The 22,197-nt window shown below is 44.4% G+C and overlaps 1 protein-coding gene across 13 annotated transcripts in view; it reads left to right on the forward strand.

Moving 5' to 3' along the window:
• Positions 1-14,194, forward strand: part of BBX (BBX high mobility group box domain containing) — a 270,128-nt gene extending 255,934 nt beyond the window's left edge. For 11 of the 13 annotated variants that reach the window (XM_025478388.3, XM_025478424.3, XM_025478404.3 and 8 more), the window contains 3 exons: positions 1,281-1,478; positions 3,668-3,854; positions 8,267-14,194. In XM_025478388.3, the coding sequence (XP_025334173.1) occupies positions 1,281-1,478; positions 3,668-3,854; positions 8,267-8,354 (473 nt within the window). In that variant the 3' untranslated portion in view covers positions 8,355-14,194. The remainder of the gene's footprint in view (positions 1-1,280; positions 1,479-3,667; positions 3,855-8,266) is intronic. The other 2 variants (XM_025478419.3, XM_049105526.1) reach the window with 1 other exon arrangement.
• Positions 14,195-22,197: the final 8,003 nt, after the last annotated feature.

A 22,197-nucleotide genomic window follows, 5' to 3' on the forward strand; every position in this document is an offset into this window, starting at 1 on the left:
TCCTCTTACGCGATAGCATTGTATTTCCAGCGTCTCCCCTCAGCTCGGCCTTGCGATCAGCACCTTCAGTCATCCCCGTGAACCCAGTGTGCATGGAGTGGGCCTTGGCCAACCTTGATTTCTCCAGCCACACTCCCCTCTTCGTCAGAAACTATTTCTGCGCCTGTGTTAAGAGATTGGATGGTTTAAAAATGGAAGGATGCCTCTTTTCCCTGCTGAATGCCCCTTAGGCCATGGGAATTTTTTTTAAACAGTAAAAAAAGAATTCCAATTACTAAATTTGATGACATGTATATATTCTTAAATGCTTAGTGTACTCCTATCCACATATACTGGTCTTACTTTTAAATTGAGTGTGGGGAGAATGAACTCCCAAGGAAATGATGAGTATATAAGAAAAGATAGAAGCATCAGCTGTTTGAACCAGGAGCAAGTATGCTCCTTATTCTTGACACAGTGACTCCTCGGATAGAAGTGTATGTTGTTAAATGATTCATTGCATTACAGTTAGAATTAGGGTACCTAATACCCTTCCTGGAGCCTTGCTGCCCTGTGGTACTTCATTATCTCACTAAGCACATTCACTTGGTCCTAGGAATCAGTGAATGGGAGAGTGTTTCCTTACGTGTGGGCATCACACGTGGGCATCACACGTGTGGGCAACACACATTGTGACCAATGGTCTGGTCTTTCCTGAGCAGTCAGTATGTCTAAAAGAAGGCCAAGCCTCACAAACAATTTCTTTTCTAATCAGTCCAGCCTGGTGATTGAAAGCAAGTGTCCCAATGGTAACAATAAATTTAAGAAGCACATATTTAATCTCTGTGTCCTCAGAAGAGAAACTCCTTTTATCATCTTCCCCAGACCATCTAGGTGGACAGGAGGATCTTGGGCAGGGACCCTGGCCACATGTAGAAATTATGGGCTGTTGGGGCACAATCCACTCAGATTTGCATACACTGTCTTCCCCACCAACCTATAAGATATCTAAACACTTAGAAAATGTTACTCCAATGGCCTCTTGGTTCAGTACTCTGTTAAAAGGGGGGGGGGGGGGCATCTGAATCCTCTGTACTTAATTTATCAAAGCAAATATAAATATATTGGTTTAAAATTATGGTCAGTGTTTTTTTTTTCCCCCATCAGTACTTTGAGAGCTCTAAATCTCTGTTCACCAGTCAGATGGGTCAAGCAGTGAGAAATGTTTCTTTCTAAGAGTAAAAGCAATGTCTACGTCTTATGTTTTTGTGTGTAACTATATATGATCTGTCCTATTTCAGCCATATTTTCAGAAGACAAAAACACCACAGAGCCTGCTCATAAGGTTAAAAATGCCCTATCCATTCCCAACACTCCAGAGCCAACAGCAACGCAAGAACCTTTGGTGGGCAGCCAAAAGAGAAAAGCAAGGAAAACCAAGATCACCCACCTTGTCAGGACAGCAGATGGCCGGGTATCACCAGCAGGAGGTACTTTGGGTAAGGAGAAGGAGCTTTGGATGAGAGAGAACCAGAGCCAGGTGATGACTGTCATGGCCACGTTGGCCAGCAAATGACTATAAGCCAAGTGTGGGTCCTCACTGAAAAATGGGTCTGTTCCGCTGGTTTGGCCATGGTAAGATTTCTTTCTCTGGATCTCCCGGAGAACTAGTTTTCCACAGGCTCCCAAATGTACAAAATGTACACGTTTTAAAATCATAGCTCTTTTTCCAAGAGTATTCTTAGAAAGGAAAGGTAATTTTTAGGACTGTGTGTTTCTCCTTTTTCTCAGCATGCACAAAAGCAGTCTTCATTAAGTGAATTCCCAAGGATCCTAGACTTTTAAAAATACTAGATGAATCAGTGTTTCTTCACGGTTCACTGTTCAACTCACTACAAACCATATTATCAAGTACTTAAACCAATGGATTAAGGAACCTTAGAAAGCATCCAGCACTTTCCATAAAGCTAATTTTTACCATGGAGGGAGCCTGAGAACGCTTCTGGATTTCTTGAGTTTTCTGGGTTTATCTTTAACCAAATCTTAACTTACAGTGAATTTCTCTATTTTCAGGCATGGCCTATCAACTATTTGCTGTTCCTGGTGGTCTCTATGGCAGCAGAATTGCCTGAGGGGCCCAAGTTAAGGAGTGGGGTCAGAGTAGCTCCCTCAAATCTTAGGGTGCTGCACCAACTAAGCATTAATGGTCTTTCAGCACCCCGGGCATCTCATTCCATCAGCTTTGAAGTGCCCCTCCCTCTACCCTAATCCAGTTTCCAGAAAAAGGTCACAGGTCCATAATGAGTTCTATAAATTGGAAAAAGTGTTTAGAGCAGAAGGGAGAAAAAAAAACAGTGAAAGACAAACCAAGAAACAGACTCTTAACTATAGAGAACAAACTGATGGTTACCAGAGGGGAGGTGGTAGGGGGATGGGTAATGTGATGTGATGGGGATTAAAGAGTATACTTAGCATAATGAAATGATAAATCAGTAAAACTAAGAACAATGATTAAATGAGTATATTTTGAGTAATATTTATAAATACTTGATTTAGGTTAATCTAATTGCAAATAAAAACGTTCATTGCTGAGATAGAATAGGAAGACAGTGACTGAGTTTTGTGCACATTTTGTGTTTAGCATGTATAGATTGATAGAACAATAAAGCATATTAAATACCTCCATTTTACCCTGTTATATAAGAGATGACACTCAATGAGGTAGGATTTCATTTTTGAATACATTGAACTTTCAGGTACAAGTAGGATGAGGACTAGAATTTAGTTTTCTTGATATTTAATCCAGCAGGCCCCTTGCTCTTTCTTTCCCACTCTGGGTTCTGTTCTGTGATTTTGATTTTATAAATTGTTACAGCCTCATTTTCTCATAGAAGGAGTGAAAGATCTTAGAAATATTACCTTCATTTAGAAAAGCACATAGCACTCTCATATTCTAATATATGACATTTACAGCTTTTATCACTTGCTTTTCTATACTTAAAATGTTTTAAAAATCATAATAAAGATTCCTCTTCCTTTATAATGGCTATGTAATAAAGAAAGTGTACTCATTTCCAACAGGTATATTTTCATAGCATTTTAGCACCTCTTCCTAAACACCAGATGGCCCTTCGTCTTCATCTTCCTTCCAGTAGGTCTTCAGAACAAGAATAACAACTTGGGATCTCGCTGGGATTGACTGATCTTACTGGTGGGATTGGTGCAGGCCATCCTGAACGCTGGTGTCACAGCATACCAAATGGCCAAGTTGCCATAGCAGGGCATCCTACAGCTTCATCAGAAATGTTTCCTCAGTTGGGTTTTTAGGGGCCTTCTACAGCAGCCACAGGCCCCTTTGCAGAAATCCCATCAGTTTTATTTTGGTCAAGGCCCATTTCCCCTCTTACTCTGAGACTGACCTATTCTTTGACCTTGGATAAAACACAGCTTCTCTTCCACTTAGTTTCAGGGCATAACACTGTCCATAGTTGCAATTGAGCTTAATAAAAGAGTTTTATTACCATGGGAGAAGAGAATCCATAAAAGCCTTGGTATTCGATAGATGACAAAAGTGAACGAAGAATATTAGCTCATTTCACATTGTCTGGCACAGAGTTTTTTTCTCTGTGTCCCTTCTCCGGCGAGAACACAGTGATCCTGTTGTGATGAATTTCCCCTTTCTTTACAGACGACAAACCAAAGGAACAACTGCAGAGGAGTCTCCCTAAAGTGAGCGAGACCGGCTGCAATGACGAATGCTCACACAACCCCGAGACCGCAGAGACTCGGAGCAGCACTCCGGAGATGCCAGCCGTGTCTGCGTTCTTCAGCCTCGCCGCGCTGGCCGAAGTGGCCGCCATGGAAAACGTGCACAGGTTAGGGGTGTGCTCCACCACGATGTTGCGGGGCCTACTCAGCCTTACCCCCTTGTGCACAACAGGGATAGAGAGAGCAACATGAAAGCTGAATCATACTTTCTGACGTGATTATTTGTGGTATTTTTCACAATGCCTTGCGGTTTACAAAACTCGGTTCAAGAGCAAGTTACATGACAGGTTATAAAAATGTGCATCCTAATCAGCAGTGTGGGAAAGTATAGGGAAATTTAGTCAGCCACCTGTTGCATTTTGAATCTATTATTCTGTGGCTAAACTGCATTTCCATAAAAAGCCTGGGAGAGCAGAGAAGCAATAGCTAATCATTAAGTGTGAGCTTCGAGGTCAGGCCTCAGACCTGGGTTTGAGTCCTACATCCATCATCTGCAAACTGCAAGGTCTTGAGCAAGATCGATCATCCACCCGTCTCCCCTCCAGTTTTCCTTCTATAAAATGGGGGTGAGTGGCACTCACTTCATAGAGGTGTTCTGTGGAATGAGCTAATGTCCCAGTGTTGGCACATGGTAAACCCCGCCTCGAGGAAGCTGTTTGGTGGTAGTGGTGATGCTATGAAGAAAACGGTGGTCAGGAAAGAGCATCTTGTCATATGACTTATGGAGGGCAGGAGGCCTGGATGTTTCTTAGTTTGTTTGCTAAAAAAAAAAAGTCATTTCTTTCTCTCGGCCTAGGTTTTCTCATCTCCCAGTGAGCATAATGATATCCCCAAAGAATCACAGAGTTGGAAAGATCACATGAGATCATAAGTCTGAAAGCCTTTTGAACTCAGTAAAGCCTCAGAAAAAGTATATTAAAGTCCTAAGTGTATAATTGGGTATTCCGCTATTTAATGGATCCTTTGGGAAGACAGAAAAGCCATTTGTAAATTCACGTATTTCAGACTTTTATTCAAGGTGGATTACTCACAGATGAGCTACTTTCCCAGACTTTCAGTCTTCAGTACGAGAGTTTTAGATCTAGCACAACTTCCATACCCCTGCCCTTTGGGCTCCACTCTCCTCCACATCCATGTTTAGGAGGCCCTGATGATGTAAGCTTTGTTTGCTTCTTGCTCTTTACCTGTCACATTACAGCTCTAGAACTTCCTCACAAATAGCCTCTAGATAGTTCCAAGAAGGTCAGATTCCTTTTCATGTGTATACTGCAGGTGCCTAATAGCAAGTGAATGCCGACAGACATTGTTAAACTCCGCTCAGGTCTCCGAAGGAAAGAACACACAGTTCTCCACTCATGGGGTTTTACGGTCAGAGCACAGAGGACAGACTCATATGCATGCAAGAAGATGAACTATATGCCTGCGTGTTACTAAGTGCCCCATAAATTTTTGAAATAAGAGGCACTGTAAGAAGTCAGAGGGGGTCATAATTCAGGGCTCAGGAAGGTCTGTCACACAGTCCCCCCTGCTGCGGCCAGCATTCCCCTCTAAATACGCCTGTGGTCACACCCTGGCTCTGTTAAGCAACCCTCCGTGACTTCAGGCTTGCAACAGCAGGAAGCCTGAGCAAATCTTTCTACTCTCCCCTCCACCACCCCATCCTCACCACCCTGCAGTTGCATGGAATCACTTGCTGCCACCTAGATGAGCCAGGTTCTTGCCTTTGTACATCTCCCTCTCCGGCAAACTGCTGCCCCGCCCCTCCTTCCATATCTAGTCCTGCTTTCATCTCTCGGCCCTCCTCCTAAAGTCCCTGCACACCGTCTGTGCGTACTCTCCAAGACCAACTGCCGCACTGGGTTGTAATTATTCATCAACATATCTGTCTCTTTCCAGTGTATTTTGAAAGCAGAGCCCTGGTTTTAATCCTCATGTCCCCAGCTTCCTTAGCTCTTGCGGTTACACCAGTGGATGAGCAAACAAAGGAATGAGTAGATGAGTATTCAATGAGTATTCTCGAAGTATGACCACCTAAGTTCACTAGCAGGCATAGAGAAAATCGTGTGAAGAAAGATTCTTTTCTTTGAAACTGCCCATGAGAAAGAACAGTATTGCATACTAGAATCTATCAATCACACAGATGGCCCGTGTTCTTAATACCTAGAAAAACAGATGCCCCTCTGAAGAATCTTAGTTGTAATTTTAGTCCTTACCTGTTAAAGCAGAGCTACCAGACCCCATCTACCTACAGACTTAATGTAATTTTAGCTGGGTTGCACATCCATTCATTACTGCTTAGGCATCACCTAGAGGGTGATCAGCAGAGTTGGGGGCAGAAATGTTTTGTTTTGTTTTGTTTTTTAAGATTTTATTTATTCACGAGAGACACAGAGAGGGAGAGAGAGAGAGAGAGAGGCAGAGACACAGGCAGAGGGAGAAGCAGGCTCCATGCAGGGAGCCTGAGGCGGGACGCGATCTCGGGTCCCCAGGATCACACCCTGGGCTGAAGGCGGCTCCAAACCGCGGAGCCACCCGGGCTGCCCTGAGGGCAGAAATGTATTGCCTGCATTCTTGTCGTGAGAAATCTTTACCTTAGGTTCAGAAATCCAACGTAGAAAGGCCATTTTGCAAAATGCAGGAAATAGGAAGTTGGAACAAACCTTCGTTGAGAGCCTATCTATTTACTAGAAATTTCAGAAAGGGAAAGCTCATTAAATTTAGTCCTAAAAATCAGCCCTGCCAGGTGGGTCTTTTTGATCCCTTTTTAATGATGTTGCAGACGATTAATTTGCCAAGAATGCACAGCAAACCGAGTTAAGATTTGAACTAGGGTCCTTGAACTCCAGCGTCTGCCTTTTCTCCAGCTCACTGCTTAAGCAGGCATCTGTCACGTCCTAGGAAGTCATGAAGAATCTCGCCGCTGCTTCCACCGGGACCTGTAGCCATCAGTTAGCTGTAGCCACGTCGGGCTCCCACCTCCTTTGCTGTTTTTCTTGGACTCAGCTGGGCTTTCACCCCAGTTTCTCTCTGCCCCTGTTGCTCTTTTATGTATACTGTAGTCTTCATCTTTCACTTTTCTTTTTTCTTCTTATGTTTCCTTTTTCAATACTTATTAAAATTCTTTTAGCTTTTGTAATATTGTTACATATTCGATCTTTTTTTTTTTTTTTTTTTTTTTTTTTTTTTTTTTACATATTCGATCTTAAAGGTAGAAAAGAAAATCACATTTTAATTTCATCTTTCTTGAACAAAGAGTTGAACATATTGAACAGTTGGTGCTTACAGCATCCCCACATGAATGAACAGATTAATCCAGAGGTTTGATTATAACACATGTTTTGTTTTTCTAAAATCCTAATATCTCAGGCTAAGTGATTATTGGATTCTGAAATCCCCAAATGTTGTAATGTATCTACATTGCTTGTGTGTGTGTGCCTCAAGAGATCTTTCTTGCGTATAATTATGAAGAAGATATTTCAGTTTTTAAATAGCTCCTTTTGTTCTCCGTAATCTGAAGAAAGATACTGTGTTGAAAAGGTTAAGCCCCCGGAAGCCTGGCTGCTGCATCCCAGATTTCCAGCCAGTCCCGTGCAGACCATTGCAGGCCAGGGCAGCGAGTGCACGGTGCCTGGTCTTTGGTGGGCCTGTTGGGAAAAGTCCAGAAAGTGCCCCATCCTATCTTTTTTAGAAGGAGAAGCTCTATAGAAATTACCAAGAATTTGAAGGGTTTCCTCATAACTGTGAAGTCAGTTTGTTCCTACTCATTCAACAAAAGCCTAATTTAAAATCAGTTTGGTGTAGTTCCAATCCAAATGATGGGTATTTCTATGAATTTTCTAGTCGTGTCTGGGGTTCTCTCTCCACGTGTGCTGATTTGGCCCAAGTCACCGGATTTTCTCACACCCTGAAGTCCCTGCTTGCCTTTTCCCCCCGTGCACTTGCTCTCCGTGTGCCCATGGGACTTTGCTGTCGTCTGTTCCCTCACTTGTGTTAGAGTCACAAACACAAACTCTAGTCTCAGGGGCCATTGCTTTAATTGGCCTTCAGTTTTAAATTGAGTTTATCATCATATACCTTGGGAAATGAGCCTGGAGGTCACCAATGAGTATAGGAGAGTTTTCCTCTTGGGCAGCTCAGGGAAGGGAATGAGTCATATTTAAATATCAGTGGATCAAGAGGAAGACTGTTGTCTTGGAATCATGGCCCCCAGTTGAAAGTTTCCCACTTCTTAGGGAGTCGCCCCAAATCTGGTGGTTTCAGGTTTCACCTCTGCAAAATGGAGGTGCTTGTTTTAGGGCGTCCTATGCCTTGAGTCTTGTGAGGGGAAACCGAGATAAGAAATGTTCAAAAATAAGGAGCTCTAAGAAGAGAAAGGGTTTCGGTGAAAGAGCCTAAGTAACAAGTCAGCATTAGTGATTAATGATACTGGAAAGCTTTTATTGGTTGCTCATCGCCCTCTCCTATTTCTGGTAACATACTCTAAGTGGGTGACTTCTCTTCCTCCCTTCTTGTTTTGCAGAGGTCAGAGGTCAACTCCGCTCACCCATGACGGACAGCCAAAAGAAATGCCACAGGCTCCTGTACTTATATCCTGCGCTGACCAGTGAAGCGCCCTTTAATTGTAAAACATTGTGCTTTACCTACTACCCTAGCCTTGTCTTTACCGAGGGATGCTAGTGAGTCCAGATGGTGGAAAATATAGACTGCAAACAAGTGCTTGTTGCCCTACACGGCCCAGATTCACTTGAAGCAGAAGTTAGCATCCTGGGCCAGTTTGTTCTTTTGGAACCCAGAGTCTTGGAGGGTGACGTTATCTGTCTGATAATGAGCAGAAACAGAATGAACCTGGAGCTTTGCTTTCTATTGAAGGCTTTTGACGGTAATAGGTGGTAACTTGGTAAAAGGCTGCCTTTACTGTAGCTCATCCAGCATCTCTTTTACCAACCAGAGAGTGTGAAACTAGTTTCGTATATTACCTAGTTATTCTTTCAAAACAAAAACAAAAACAAAAAAAAAACAAAAACAAAAACTGACGCACTGCACTAGTTATTATTAGATATTCTTAGTCTTTTTTGTACATGGAGATTTAAGTTCTAAGATGGTTTATATAATAGGTTATACCTACATTTATATTGTAGAATAATATTAAAAGGCCTGTTCCAGAGACTCCCAAGCAGCACGGGCAGGCAGATGTACCATTGTTAGCGGTGTATGCTCGGCCTCGTGGTCCATATATTCTGCACTTTTATATTTGCCACCAGAGTGGTAGTTTGCTGGCAAAGACAGAGAGAGAGAGAGAAAATTAGTATTCTTACAAGCTGAATTTTTTTCTTAGCCTCAAGTGACCCAAGAATTTGCTTGGGGCTAATTGTGGCAAATATTTTCCCAGACAGGGGAAGAGTCCTGCAGATTACAGATTACTGATGTTTTCATGCCTTGAGGATTCTTTTATTTTTACACAGGGGTCTCAGTGACCAATGGATCGTTCATACAAACAAAAAAAAAAGAAAAATATTATTCAGAAGTGACCTTAGTATTACTTCACTATTCTGAACACATTGAAGACACTCACTTCATGTGGACTTTGAGCTACAGACCTTTTCCATCCTTCCCGGACAGACTGGACGGGTAGCAACTGCTATGCACAGCCTGATTGGCACTGCAGGTTTTGAGAGCCATTTTTGAGTTTGTGTTGTTAAGGAGGTATTGAATAAATGCTGAGGGAGGTATGCTTGACCAGGGTGGGAGTCTTAGTCATAGAGCCACCTGCAAGTTTGTTTCCTTTTTGTGTTTTGTTGCTTTTGAACATAAAACCAACCATACGGATGCCAGTGCCAAGTGGATTACCTGGCTTATTAGAACATTCGACATATTGACTTAACCACCTGACATTCACAGTGTCTTGTTTCCTAGCAACACATGCAAAGTGATAAATCAAAATTAGTCGGAGGCTACCGATTTTACAGGGTATTTGTTCCATAGCACAAAGTGTATCCCCACTCTTGCATCGCAGCACAAACTACCAAATTTTAATTATTGGATTCCAGCAATAATTTTTATTGGTTTTCAAACTGGCGGAATTTTGATAGCATTAGTTCGAGTTTGAAGCTTTTGAATTAGATCTCTAAATGGTGACAGTTTACAAGGTTTTATCTAGCTTTCTTATTTATACTTGACTCAATTGTAATGATGATTTTTTTTTTTCTAATCGTAATTTGACCTAATAGCCATACAGAAAATGACTCTATTAGTACTGACTAGGTTTAGCTTTTCATAGTTGTAGATATTACTTCAGTTTCGGTGCTGGAAAATATGTACAACATACTAACAGAATTGAAAAAGAATATAGGGATTTGTTTGGTTTGTGTTTGGGTTTTTTTTTCCTTCAAAGCAGGTGAAGAGGGCAGCAGAGCATTGGAATGGTGTCCTCAAAAATGGATAATCATTGTGAGCATGGAGGAAGAAGGAATTAGTAAGCTAGGTTAGTCAGGTTAGAGCTTAACCCCATTCACGTAGAAATAAATCAGGTGAGCAGCCCCAGATTTTAGCATAATATTTTTACTATGATGCTGTTTTATTAATATTTTCTAAATTTCAAAACACAAAGTGAATGTTTGAAAATTGCTGGGTCCCATTGTTGGTGGCTGTTGGAGTTTTTGGACCACTTGCTAGCAGTGATTTAAAAATTATAATTAGCTAAAAATCCAAAAAAAAAAAAAAAAAAAAAGAAAGAAACCAACAACAAAAATTGTTTGGTGCAGAACATGCACCTTGACAATGGTACTAACTTGTTATTCTATAGAACACGTTAGAATAGATCTATTTTTGCCAGAGCACCCTCCTTCAGTCCTCCAATTACATTTCACTAGATTTCCTTAAGAGATTGCTGTATATTCATGGGACCTTTTTTAAAAAGAAGCAAAACAAAAGATTACTTTTTTCTATGTGATTAATATCTTACTTGATCTGCTTTTCCTAAACCTCAGTGGCTTTTCCCTTAGGCAGGGGTGGGGTGGGAGGGCAATCTACTGGATATGACTGTTTTCAGATACTTTAAAAAAAAAAAAAAAAACCTTTTTGTAGAAATGCTTAATTTTTAAGCGGTTAGGCACTGAGAGTAGCAGAAATCCTGCAAAGCTTTATAGTCCTTTAGACACTCGCCTTGTTGTTTCTCTGAGTGAAGTCTTGATTTCAATAATAGTGCTTTTCTCATGCCCTGAATCCGCTGGAGAAGGGTGTTGGTATTTTCAGGTAACAACGTTTGTTAGCACAAATATTTCAGACCAACATGTAGTACCCCCCTCCCATCTATCATTTTCACTTCATTTCTCTCATTCTATTTTGGAAAATCGTATTGCTATGGTGTGTACCTTAATCTGCCAGCAAACACCATCGACACTAACATTTGTCCCACAAGCATCCTCAAAAAGTTGTTGCACCTTATGTATATCTCAAGCAAACCAAAATATGATGCTCTTCTGCTTTGTTTTATTCTAAATTGTTGTATCATATCTTTCTGAAAAACCATTCTGAAACTAGTTGAAATTATCAATATTTATGCTTTTAACCTTAATTTCTGGATTCAAACCTGTATATAAATCTTTTGAAAAAAATTGTCCTAGCCCTTCTCTGTGATGCCGAAGTGGATGATTTAGTCTCAGATGGAGACGCAGTACTGTTCCAGTTTTCTTTAGCCTTTTATTTATTTAGTTATTCTGGGTATTTTCCTATGTAATTTTGAAGTGTGTAGAGTATATTATAGTAACTGAAGCTGCAGCTCTAAAAAGCTGAGTGAAAGAAAAAAATACTGTAAGACATCCTTCTTAAGTTTTTATTTGTTTGGATAACTGTAATGAGATCAGGAAAAGGAAAAATGTCCCACAGCCACACTGACGACACAGGTTCTTATCCCCGGATTAGGTTAGTTCCCAGATTTTAGATAAAAGTGTAATGCATCAAAGCCCTTTTATGAAGATAAATCATACTGTTGTAACTCTTGACAGTCTTCTTCCCCCACAAATACCAGAACTACGTTCATTTAATTCTATCAGATGAGCTTTCTACCAATGCCATCTCGAAGCCATGCTGAAATCATTCCCACATTATCACTCATTCTAGTTTCTGCCATTAAAACTGCTGGAGGAAAAAAAAAAAAAAAAGTGGTGGAACACTCCGAAAGAAAAGGAGCATCTGAACTGGTCTGGTTATTTATATTCCGACCTGTTTATGCCCCGTCACTTTCTTACCAAGTCAGATGCTACTCCGCCTAAGTCCCAGAAAATTTTGTTTGCACTCTGCAGTCTTTGGCTCATCGTACGGAAAAGTTTGCACCTCTGTAAAATCTCAAGCAAATTACACATTGATACAGAACCAGGAGTAAGCTGGAAACGGAATGACCTGTTTGGTGGATACGGTTTGGGGGGAGGGAAGGGGCGGGGGGGTATCAGATAACTCTGTTCCCAGCTTGGCGTCTGGCATTAATGTGAAGCAGTGGGGACCACGCTGCCTGCCGAACTACTGTATGAAGCCCCCGCGTCTGGAGACCAGCAGCCGGGGCAGGAGGCCGGCGTGCACGCGGCACAGGAGGAGCGCCTCGCCGGGCCTCGCCGGGGAGACGGAAGGAAGCTTGCGGGGCCCAGAACCACCCTGTGTCACCGGGGAGCCGGGGTGTCCCCGCGATGCTCTGGAGGAGCCTCCCCCGTGATTGCGCTGCTCCCCAGAGCCCCTCACATCAGGCCAATGGTAACGGGCTACCTCGGCTTTCCAAGTTCCACGTCAGTAAGTCCTGTCGCCCAGCTTCGCCCGTTCTGCCTCTGCCTTCAGTGCCATTGTCGCGCCCTGCAGTGTTCGGACTTCACACACCGCCTCCTCCAGAGAGAGCGACGTATTGCGGAGAATGGGCAGGAGAAGCAAATGTCTTACTGCGTCCGGCCTCCCCAGTATTCCGAGCGACCGCTAGGTGGGAATGAAAATTTAGCTCTCCCCACATAGGACCTCGTTTTGCACCTTATAAAGAGTGTACTAATTGTTAATTAGATGTGGCTTTTATTTATACGAGCATTCCCAAAGAACTAGATCTGGAGTTTGTTTTTATTTGAGTTTTGGGATTTTTAAAAGTTATCTTATTTAGACTAACATCATACTTATAATATAAGAAACAGTTGTTCAGTGTATCTTACCAGCTCCGTCTGGTGAAGTATTCAGGGTTTGATGGACTGCTTTGCTTTAGTTTGGAAGTGATCGCTGAGTTTATTATAGTCCATATTAAATCACCTTGTCCTTTTCACTGGGGACACTCTTTTCCTTACACTTCAGATGAAAGAAGTGACAAAATAGTGAATAACAAGACAAATAGATCGGACTCCCCTGATACACCTCCATCTGTTTGTGCTAGGCTCTCCTTAAAGAATAGAAGTCTACTTTTTTTCTTCGCACACAAAAAAAGGTAGTTTCCTCTGCTGGCCAAATTCTCTCTGTGGCGGTAGGATTTATGCTAATAAATTGGAAGAGGAAACCTTGTATTACGTTCCCTGGCCACGGTGTGCTTGTCGCCGTCGGTGGCCCAAACCGATCCTGCCCTCAGATCGATCTGTGCGCAGAACTAGTTATCGTGAAAATTCCTACTCCTTCCAAAGATCGCCCGCTAACTTGGGCCAGAACTGGTTACTGAGTAACAAGGACCTAATTCAACGCCTCCAAACCCTCCCACCCGCACCGCCAATCATACCTCACAGGCTCTAACCTGAATCACAGAGGCACGTGTGTGTCGCGAACTAACACCGCTGCCCCTCTGCGGCCCCCCGGGGCTGGCCCGTGTCCCCTGACACCTCACGTTAGTGCCTGGCCGTAAGAGCAGCAGAACCCGGGTTGGGGAGGGGGGGCGGGTGTGTGACCTGGAGCTCAGCACATGCTCAGCAGCGTTCTTCTCACTTCATTAGCACTAAACAAGTCTCTTGCTCTCAGGAATTTGTCCAAAAAAGAATAAAAACCACCTGAGATTCCATGTACCAGATTATGAACTTTTCTCATAGGTTTGAATTGCTTACTTCCATGTCCTAAATTAACCATAGCTTCATTTGACCGCCAGGTCTTAAGTCTGTTGACAGTTTCAGCATGACTGAATCGCTCATTTTTTATTTTTTATTTTTATTTTTATTTTTTTTGCTTTCAGAAATTGGCTTGGTTCTCTTTAGAGTTGGTGTAAACATGCCATGTAATAAATGATTTCCACTTAATGGTACAACAGAATTATTGCTTTCTTAGATGTATGTGTAGTAAAAGTCAATATACACATTTATATAATTTCTTTCTTCAAAATCTTATACTTAATTTGATATTTCTAAAAATTGCACATGTAACTCATGTGTATAACATGCTAAAGTACTTTAACTGTGATCTTAAAACTGAATAAAAATATTTAATAAAAATTTGAAATATTTTAAAGAAATTATTCAAATATATTTCTTTTCGCTCACACTCCTGGCCATGCAGGAAGTGCCTTCAGTCGACCCCATGTACAAAAACCGGCAGGGAAGATACTTGAACAAAAAGGTATTTCAGCTGTTTCAGAATGTCAAGTGATGGTCTCCCCTAAACTCTTTGCCTGACAGTCACCTCCTGGCAAAAGTGTGATCTGAACGTGCCGACTTTCCCCGAACTGTAATCAAACTGTGGCGGTGATATCACTGAAGCCTATAACCTAAAGTATAAACTCAGACCTCAGTGTTGCTGAATACAATGTCCTGAACCTTAGAACCTTGGATATGTTTTTTTTTTTAATCCTTCAGAAAAGCGCACACACATCTAAATAGAGTAGTCATATCCCGGGCTTTCCATTCAGACAGATTGGGCTTCGAAGTCTGATTCCACCTATTTATCATTGGGTTTTTCAACCTCCCTGAACTCTGCTTCACTTACTAGATGATGGTGGTGATAATACCTCCTCACACTTCTGCTAGGATGAAAAGGAAATGCATATGAAAATGTTGGCATAGGGCCTGTCTGGGAAACGCTCATTAAGTGAGGCACTGTTGGTTTTCTCATTTTTATTCCAACTCAAAGGTTGATATGTTTAGGTATAGTCCACAGAGACCCTAAGTATGGCTAGGTTCCTCTTTCGAATAAACCCGTAAGGGCCTGTTGCATTAGGAGTAAGCTCTATCAGGAGATAGGATGGTGTAGAAAATTCAGAATATGTTAAATTCACATCAGGTAACTCAATGCTTACCTATGTGGCGCTGTAGGATTTTTCCATAAAATTAGCCTGCCTGATGAATTACATGGTCTAGTACTCCAGCACAGTTTTTTTTTTTTTTCTAAGATTTTATTTATTCATGAGAGACCTAGGCAGAGGGAGAAGCAGGCTCCCCACAGGGAACCCGATACAGGACTCGATCCCAGGACCCCGGGATCACGCCCTGAGCCGAAGGCAGACCGAAGGCAGATGCTCAACCTCTGAGCCACCCAGGTGCCCCTCCAGCACACTTTTTTGAATTACTGAGAATAAAACGTGGAGACGGGAGCTCCACACCAAGGGATTTAAGTTCTACTGGAACAAAAGATGACAGATTATACAGATGTGTGGTTTTATGGCTCTCCGTGTATTCGACAGTTACATCTGTCCTTTGGGGTAGAACAGAAAGTCTCTTGCAAGGCAAAATGAAGTGGTTATCAATAAGTGAGCCAAAACGAATAGCGCTCTCCATTCCATACTGAAAGAACATAACATTGTTAATTGTAATTTTTCAGAAAACTTTCAACCTTTTGGAAGTATGGAAACTCAAATATGTGCAAAGGTAAGAGGCCAGCGTATTGGGCCCCCCAGACCCATCTCCCAGGTCCAACAAATAGCAACATTTTCTCAGTTCCAGTTTCATTTGTATCTCGCCCATTTTCCTTCATCTCATCTCCCAGCCCTAGCTCTGCATATCCCAGAAGTGTGACTTCGTGTATAAATACTTCGGATACAGCCTTTAAAAACAAATATTTTGGTATGCACAATTTTCTTTTTTTAATGTATCGCCTCTTCACGATTCCAAAAATACGTTTGTTTCCTGCCTGAAGCAAAAGGAGTCCGTGAGCCACAGGAAGAGTCGTGCTGGAGTGAAGATCATCTGCAGTTGGGTTACGCTGTCCACGTCGGGTAGCTCTATTTACCTTTCTCGATCCACAGTTTTCTAGAGATCATCAGAGAGACTCTTTTCTTGGCACGTCTTTATTTTTGGTCTTGCGCTCTACAATCTTTAATTCTAGACTAAAAAGGTGCGAGGGCTAAAACTTGTATAGTTTTATGTAAAACTTCCATGAACTTGTACGTCCTCTGCACTCTTCCCTCCAGTGACGTATGCCCTCCTCTCGCAGACTCGCAGGAGGGATACCTTGTTGTAGAGGAGCAGCAGAGGCCAAATTTTAGATGAGCTCTGGAAGGCAGGTGGCCAGATCTGAAATCCTAGGTCAACAGGCCAGAAATTAAAGCATAAAATGAAATCCCTCCTGGAAGAGAGAAAATGATCATTCCTACTTTAAGGCTCACCCCACTTGGAGGTCCCTCGCCCTAGGGAATTTCACAAAAGGTCGTTTTGTCTCCAGGTTGAGTGTTGCAGAGTCAGAAAAGAAAAACGTGAGGATTGGAAGATTCTTGAGAAGGATGGAGGATGAAAGGGGAAGAGGGCAAGTTCATGGAAATAGGTCTTTCAAGTTCCATGTCTAAAAGTCAAAACGGTTTTAAGGCCAGCATGAAAAGATCTCCAAGAAACGTGCTGCGGTAGAAGGATTGTGTTTCCCTGGTCTTTTCTACTATTGGGCATCGTGTGTGTGGTGCTTGGGAAAGGCACATTGAACAGATACTATAATTCATGCTTCCAGAAACAAGCATGGAAGTATTGAAAAAATATATATATAAACAGTCGAAATGTACTCAGTAGGTGCAAAAAATAAGGTAATTTGCCATCTAATTTGAAGCATATGTTAGAAATACACTTAATAGCAAAGCAATATTGGTACAATTTAAAACCTCCCCTCCAAGATCTATATAATCCTTGAAATAAATCCTGGAGAAATTCAGATGACGTTTTATAATTTTAAATCTTCTCTTCTCCCATATTGTATCTCAGATTAGGTGTTCATAACTGTTTTAGAAATAAAAGCAATATTCTGCACAAGTCCTCGAAAATCTAAGCCCTTTTCATAAATGGAATATGAGGGATTTAACACACTGACGCATTAAAACTGTTACCGTATATCAACCCAAATCAGAGGTGTATTGTTAGAATAAAATTCCTTAAAAACAGTGCTCTGTTCAAAGCCCATGAAAATTATTTCACCTCTTTTGCTGGGGCTCCGGAAGAGTTTTTTGTTATCCACACCTCCTGTTCATTAAATTATGTCCTGCCCCTGTAACAATCTAATCACTCAGTGGAGCCGCGGCGGACGGCTGCTCTTGGGGACGTGCTAGGTACCAACAGGACAGTGTGCCGCCGTGTAGAGTCCAGTCCAGTGGGGTGGCGGCAGCCTGGTGGGCGTTACAGATACGCATCGTTCTTCACTTGAAATGCACTACAGATGAGGTTGGGCATGAAAATCAAGGGCTGTCAGGAAGAAGCCACATATAAATTCATGGGAGACTTGATAATCTGCATTTTTCGAAGACTTTAAAAATGGGAATGTGTTACTGTCTTACTTAAAAAAAAATTTTTTTTCAAAGCCCTTTCTCCTAGAAGAGATCTTGGCACAAAAATCACTGCTAAGACAAGGCCACAGATCTCTGAGAATGACAAAAATGAGCCAACAGTGTTTGGGGAAGGGACGCCTGGGTGGCTCAGTGGTTGAGCGTCTGCCTTTGGCTCAGGGCGTGATCCCGGGGTCCTGGGATCGAGTCCTGCATCAGGCTCCCCGCAGGGAGCCTGCTTCTCCCTCTGCCTAGGTCTCTGCGTCTCTCTGTCTCTCTGTGTCTCATGAATAAATAAATAAAACCTTAAAAAAAAAAAGTCTTTGGAGAAGATCCACGAGGAAGTGCATTTCCTTGAGGTGTGTCCTGAGACCTGGGACACCCAGCTGGGTTGACCCCAGGGCTGCGGGGCAGGTGGATACCTGAGCCTGGGCGCAGCGGGAACGTGGGAAGTGTAAGGTCAAGCAACCCGGCTTCCGAGTCTGGCCTTGAGCTAGAGGTAGATCTGATGGGCGGCGAGAGTGACCCTCTGACCTCCTCCTTCCCCTCTGCCTCTATTCTTTCCTCAAGCTCTGCCCCGCTCCTGCACACGCTGAGCTGAGCGGTATTTTTCCTGTTGTGTTGCGTTGCTCTTCGGCGCTGGCGCGGCCCTGCTCTGGCACCTGCGCGCACCCCGGCGGCATCGGGTGCCCGTCCCTCCCCTCCGCTGGACTTGGTGCCTGGGCCACGGGCCCGAACTCCTTTGCCCCAAGAGGATTCCTGAAGCAGGAAGGAACTGTTGGGGCAGATTCCAGTTTCTGGCGTTTTGCCACTACGTCCATGTGGGTCTGAACGTGAGACTTTATTTGCTTCAGTCACTAAAAAGGACTTTACTGGGGCACTGGGGTGGCTCTGCCGGTTAAGCAGGTTAGGCACCTGCCTTCGGCTCAGGTCCTTCTCCTCAGGGTCTCGGGATCGAGCCCCACGTTGGGCTCCCTGCTCAGTGGGGAGTCTGCCTCCCCCTCATCCTGCTCGCTCTCACTCTCATATAATTAATAAATCATCTAAATTTATTTAAATTATTATTTAATTTATTTTATTTTATTTAAATAATTTACTATTTAAATTATTTAAGTCTTAATTAACAAATCTTAAAAAAAAAATAAAATAAAAAGACCTTGGCTACAGGAAGCACCTATTCTCCTCCAGGACCGCAGGCAGGATTACTTCCCCTTTGGGAGTATTGAAGGCCATGTCTACTTTTTTTTTTTTTTTTTTTTTAAATTTTTATTTATCCATGATAGTCACAGAGAGAGAAAGAGAGAGAGGCAGAGACATAGGCAGAGGGAGAAGCAGGCTCCATGCACTGGGAGCCCGACGTGGGATTCGATCCCGGGTCTCCAGGATCACGCCCTGGGCCAAAGGCAGGCGCCAAACCGCTGCGCCACCCAGGGATCCCCCGTGTCTACTTTTTAAACTAAACCTTCATCTCAGTTTGGCGAAATCAACCCCCGACCCCTTTTTAGGGATTGATAGAGGAATTCTTCTAAATGCGAAAGCATCTGCTTTAAAAAGCAAGATGATCTCTCTTAGGTCTGCAGACTGCGCTGTAATTTATGCATGGATTCAGGAAAGTCTCGGAAATTCGAAGAGTTTAGTTTGGAGTTCATCAGACATCTGCCTGTGCCCCCCCAAGACTGTCAATGAGATGGGGGGCGCCAAAGGCCTTCCGCCGCCTTCCTCTCCCCGCTTCCCCCAGATCTGACTTGCCCTGAGCGGGTTCCGGACGGAGCGACACCTGCCGAGGGCCGCGTGGTGCCCGGGCCCTGGCTGCAGGCGCGGGGAGGGCGACAGCCACCTGCTCAAGCCCACCCCGCGGGCGGCATTGGACGGGGCGCGGGGGTCGGCCCCCAGGACACGGTTCCGGCGGGAATCGCCCCACATCTCCGCTGCTTGCCTAGAGGAGCACTTCTCCGCGCGAATTCCTTTTTTTGGGTTCCTCTGTCACTCCTGCCCACACATCCAATATTCCATATGCCTTCTTTTAAGAAACAAATGGTTTTCTGGTCCGGGTGTGCACTTTTCCCTCCCGAGTTTGCCTTCGGGGGACATTCTAGCCCGCCGCTGCCACCTGCTCCTCGGCCAGGGAGCTATTTTGGACAGACTGTCCCAGCGATCGGGCGGCGGCAGCGGCCCCCGGGATCAGCCAGGCCGACGCTGCTCCCCGGGAAGGCCACGGAGCCGAGCAGGTGGCACAACCGCCACCCCCCCCCCCCACGGTCCTCCTGTCCCTGCCGAGGGGCCCTGGCTGCAGGGCCAACCCAGCCCTGATGCAGGGACGAGGTTTCAGAGCCCAGCACCCCGAGCACCCCGAGCCACCCTCCCTGGGCCCCTTTTACTTCTTATATTAAGGGCGAAACTTTTGACCTTGAACGTCCACCTCACCTTGGCCTCAGTCATGGACCTTCCAGACTTCACCGTTGGCAGGCGTAGCCGTCAGTTCGAGAATCCAGCAGGAAAGGGATCTGCACTGTGTGTCGGGGGGGGGGGGGTGAGGGGGCAAGAACGTCCTGTCCCCTTTCTGGAGGCCAGTGCACTTGACCCAGGTTGACACGAGGAAGTCAAATCTACGGGCGCACAGGTGGGGAGGCCCCACCGAGGGAAAGCCCAGGGACGCACGGGAAGGTGGACACGGCGTCCTGGGCTAAGGCGAAGCAGGGAGGCGCCTGGGCCTGCGGAGGAAAGGAAGCAGCTCACGGGAAGGTGAGGAGTAAGTGTTGGCCAACGCGTGGTTGCTGGGCCACCCAGAAACCGCGGGCCCCCAGGCCTGGGCGGACTAGGCCTTGCCGGGTCCCTGCCCGCCCGCCACCCTGGGTCGTACCGTCCTTACGTGCCTGCCTGCCTGGGGCAGGTCCTCTATCTGAATTCCTTGGAGGCATTTGAGGGAAGGTAAGGAGCTTGTCCTAAATCGGCTAGGGTTTGATTGCTTTTTTTTTATAGATTTATTTATGCATTTTTAGAAAGAGTGCGCACACCTGCCCAAGAGCATGGGGGGCGGGCGGAGGTAGGAGGGGAGAGGGAGAGAGGATCTTAAGCAGACTCCCGCTGAGCTGAGCCCAGGGCCCGTCTCCAGACCCTGAGATCACGACCTAGAACTGAACGGAAGGCTCCCACGCCGGGCAGCCCGGGTGGCTCAGCGGTTTAGCACCTGCCTTCAGCCCAGGGCGTGATCCTGGAGTCCCGGGATCGAGTCTCACGTCGGGCTCCCTGCAAGGAGCCAGCTTCTCTCTCTGCCTCTCTCTCTCTGTGTCTCTCATGAATAAATAAATAAACTCTTAATAATAATTAAAAAAGACTCCCACGCCTAACCGACTGAGCCACCCAGGTGCCCCATTGATGGCTTTTGAACTCAAAATCACCTTCGCACCACAGTGGCTCATCGTGGGGTGGCCTGCCCACCCCCCCCCCCCCACCCAGCCCACATAAGCAAGACCTTGTGGCCCCAGGACACAAAATGAAAGCTGACAAATGACACTTCTACTCTCTTTACCTGTTTTTAAGCATAAAGCTCACACAGCACGTGGGTGGCCCTTACACCCAACATGTTTACATAGAATCACACGTGCTTCGAATTCGTGACACGGCCTGATCCACATTTTCCAGTTTTAGGAGGACACATTTTCCCAGTCGCCCGAGAGCGGCGGGTTTCACGGAGGGACCTGCAACGACACTGTAGAAGCCGGATTATGCTCATTTCCATGGGGCTATTTTTTCCTTGACGTCTGCACCAGGGACGTGGCTCGGTCATAAGTCATCAGTTTACAAATCGTCTCCTCTCACCTCCTCGCACCTCTTAAACCCGAGTGGGGGACCTACTGCTCAGGCACTGGCAGAGGCAGGATGTCTGGCTCCTTCCAGATCAATAGGCGCCCCACGGCCCTGCCACCAGGCCTCCCGGGAACCGGAGGGACGACAGAGCCACCAGACGGCCCGAGTTCATTTGCACTTTCCACTGGGCTGTGATTATCAGCCAGTGACTGTTCTCCTGAGATGGATGAGATCGGGTCTATTTCAAATGACTCCGAAAGGACAGTGCTGTCATCGCATACTTGAGGAAATTGCCGGCTGCACAGAGGAAGGGAAGTGACTTTCTGAAATGTGATAGTGAAGCATGACTGTAAAATGAAAAGCAATTTAAATGTATTACTGGACAAAAACCATTAGCCCAATGAACATAAATAACCTTACTGAGGAAGGGCACCTGTTTCCAGATAACTTCTCCTTAGTTTCGGGGAGATTTCTCTCTTACTAGAAGGCCCTTGAGTGTCATTAAGGGGGTTTACAGCTGCAACATGTTATCAAGGAGTCCGATTTTTCCACTTGTGTAAACAACTCCATTGAAATTACTGTGACTTTTTTTTCTTCTTCTTTTTCTTTTTTTTTCTTTTCTTTTTTCTTCATACAGGCAGGGAAGCCACTAACAACTGGTATAACTAGAACCAGACAATTTTGCTTTCTGAAAGAAGGGTTGTCAACTCCTGATTGTTCCTCTCGGATTATCCTCACAGATCCTGCCAAATTCCTGTTGACATCACCCACACCATTACCCACTCCATTAAATTCTTTGTAGTCTTAAGGCCGTCTTTATTTAAACCGATTCAGCAAGAACTAGAAGAAAGGGGACTTCATTTTTTTAATTGACGCATAATTGCTTTATTTCTATTTATTTTTATTTAGATTCAGTTTGCCAACAGGTAGTGTAAGACCCTGTGCGTGCATCACATCACAAAAGGGGACTTTAAATC

Source organism: Canis lupus, chromosome 33 (assembly GCF_003254725.2).
Source record: "Canis lupus dingo isolate Sandy chromosome 33, ASM325472v2, whole genome shotgun sequence".
Classification (NCBI taxonomy): domain Eukaryota; kingdom Metazoa; phylum Chordata; class Mammalia; order Carnivora; family Canidae; genus Canis; species Canis lupus.